General features: G+C 40.5%; 1 protein-coding gene across 1 annotated transcript; it reads left to right on the forward strand.

Moving 5' to 3' along the window:
- The first annotated feature begins 201 nt into the window (after positions 1-201).
- On the forward strand, positions 202-1,771 carry LOC107828542 (pentatricopeptide repeat-containing protein At2g40240, mitochondrial-like). Its single transcript, XM_016655872.2, has one exon. It carries the CDS (start codon positions 581-583, stop codon positions 1,559-1,561), a length of 981 nt encoding a protein of 326 aa, XP_016511358.1. The 5' UTR covers positions 202-580; the 3' UTR covers positions 1,562-1,771.
- Positions 1,772-2,884: the final 1,113 nt, after the last annotated feature.

Raw genomic sequence — 2,884 nt, forward strand, 5'->3', positions numbered from 1 at the left:
CTGCCCCTGCTACCAAATAATTAAATAAATAAAAAAGTACTACTAAGCTAGTTTGACAACCTTGTAATCTTAGTCAATCAACTTCTTTATTAAAAAAATAAAAAATAAAAAATAGGCTCCCAACTGAACAGTAGGTTGAAATTCTTTAGCTATTCTTTAGCTAGATTTTACCACAAATCCTAAGGAATCAGTGTGACTTACTGCTTAGGTAAGTATTGCCCAGTATGAAATAATAAATCTTGGCGACCCGCAAGATTTTACTCCTACGGATCACCATAAGATCAGATTTTGGAGGTGGAGTTTATTTTCTCGAAATTTTCGAAAAATCCTGTTTATAATCACCCTATTTTTCTTACCATGAATCGGTAGGTTGAAAATTCTGAAAGGTAAGATAGGAATTCTTTGATCCTTCCCAAGTGGAAAATAGTAAATGGGCTCCAGTTCACGGACATGGAATGTGGCGTCCTGTCTTTCCTAAATGGCCCAAATAACTCAGTCAAACTCAAATGGCAATGGTTCTACAACCCGTATCCCCTCCATCCATGACTGATAATTCCCCATTGAAACAGAAACCCTAGAAATGCTAGCACTTCGCAAGCTCTCCTCAAGCTCAAAATCATCTAGCTTTCTCTGTTCCTTCGCTATCCAAAGCTCAATCTGCAGCTCCGCCACGATACCCGACGTTCCCAGTTGCACTTACTACGACGCGCGCATCAACGAGGCTGGCCGGCAAGGAGATTTCGCCACTGTCCACCACCTCCTCAACAAGCGCGTGACCGATGGCTTCTTCAACACCATCAATACCTTCAAGTTCGTTTCTACAACTAACCTCTCCATACTCGACGATCTATTGGATACGATAGCTCGCTTAGACAATGGTTACCCAAAAAAGTGCTCCTACGACTGTCTCATCGCGCGTCTCTCGAAGATGCACTGCATTTCGGAGGCCACGCGTGTTGCCGAAACCATGGTGAGTAAAAGGCACGGAGTGAACAATGTCACGTTTCATCCCATAATCAACGCGCTCACGAAGAAGGAGGAATTCCACGAAGCGTGGCGCGTGATGGAAGTGATGAGATCTAACGGTATCGCACCCGATTTGACGGCGTATAATTTTCTGCTGACTGGTTATTGTTTCACCGGAGATGTGGTATCGGCTGCCGGAGTTCTAGCGAAGATGGAGGAGGAAGAGCTCGGGGCGGATACGAGGACGTACGACGCACTGGTTTTAGGCACGTGTAGAGTTGGGAAATTGGATGCGGCTTTGGCAGTGTTGAGGAGGATGGTAGATGATGGAGTTTCGCCATTGTATTGCACACACGCCCACATTATCGGCGCGTTGCTGAAGTACCAGTTTTATGAACAAGCAGCAGAGTTTGTTAGAAGCTATGCAGGGAGAGACGTGAAATTGGATTCGGAGAATTTTGGAATACTGGCGACCAGGTTGATCACCAGAGGTAAATTCGAGGAAGCTAAGGAACTGGTGAAAGAGATGACTGAAAGGAGATTGGCATTGGGTCCTAGATTGAAGGATTTCTATGAATTGCATGTTAGATCATGAGATATTGAGATAATTATTACTTAATATGAATGCAGCATTTTTGAAATATATAGACTTGGTTTTGTTGCGTTGTTAGCAAAGAAAAAAATTCTTGAAGTATTCATTATATGATGTATACGGATTATGAATTTGATCCATCATAATGGAACGTTGATTTGATACAATTAGTTGTAAAGATAAATAAAAGAGCTGAAATATTTATGCTGTGCAGTTACCCTTTTCATCCAGATTCTAATGCTGGATTGATTTGTTCAAGTTTTAGGGGAACGGACCATGTTGCTTTCAAGTTTTAAAGATCAATGTGGCTACAAACACATCCAGATGATTAAGGAGATAAAATTAATCAATTGATCCATGAAGAACATGGTTGGTGTTAAACAATAATATATCTTTTCCTTCATGTTTTCTTCAAGGACCTATACTGTTTATAAAAAAAGTACCTCAAGGGAATGCTAAAAGCATAAAATGGCGTACACGGATTGCTCTGGCTAGTTCGATTAAGAAGATAAATGAGAAGATCAGTGAGAATGTCTTGAGAACTTGAAGCAGCAGCAGCAGCAGCTAATAGAGTTGGTAAAGGGCAGTATCTACTCAAAGGATGTTTTGGATGATCTATCATACGTTGAAAGATGGAAACGTCCATCCACACACCCTGCTCTTACCGGTAAGCCAACTTAAACTCGTGCCCTCACAAGTTAGTTATATCCATTTTACTCTGCAGCAATGGTATTGAACCAACCTGTCTTTTATCTTTCAATGTCAACATGATCAATTTATCATATGTGAAGAAAAAGCATCAGATGCCCTTTAGACATCATTGGAAGTGTGATGAGGTTTCCTTATGAAATTATCCCCTTCTGGTGTTTCTTAAGCCCTTTAAAGTTTGCAGTAAAAAAATGCTAGATATCGGTTATTGGCCATGTATAATGCCTTATGTCTGTGCTAAAAGATTGTCATACATCCCAGTCTATGTACTCCACATTATTCCAGAAACTGTCGATCGGACAAGTTGGCTGACTAGCAGGCAAGTTTAGGGTTTTATATTCTTTGTTGTTAATTCAATGTGATATCTGATTTCTATAGGGTTGATTCGTCCTTGCATTAGTTTGGGTTTTTTCCCCCATGAGTCCACTGAAGTACAAGGTGGTAAAAAAAGCTGAACAAATTATCAATTTAAGGCTGGAACTTTGGCAGTCTTCTAAGTTTTCAGTATGTTAGAAGTTTCTGGAGATACTTAGTCTACAAAATTGTTCATACTTGTAAGTCTCCGTAGGTAGTACATGTTTCCCTGGAAAGCAAAACTGAAGATCTGGCATGGCCCTC

The sequence above is a fragment of the Nicotiana tabacum genome, chromosome 13 (genome assembly GCF_000715075.1).
Source record: "Nicotiana tabacum cultivar K326 chromosome 13, ASM71507v2, whole genome shotgun sequence".
In the NCBI taxonomy this organism is placed as follows: Eukaryota; Viridiplantae; Streptophyta; class Magnoliopsida; order Solanales; family Solanaceae; genus Nicotiana; species Nicotiana tabacum.

Coding starts and splice junctions, on each gene's coding strand:
- LOC107828542 (XM_016655872.2), top strand. CDS start 581: ATGCTAGCACTTCGCAAGCTCTCCTCAAGCTCAAAATCATCTAGCTTT.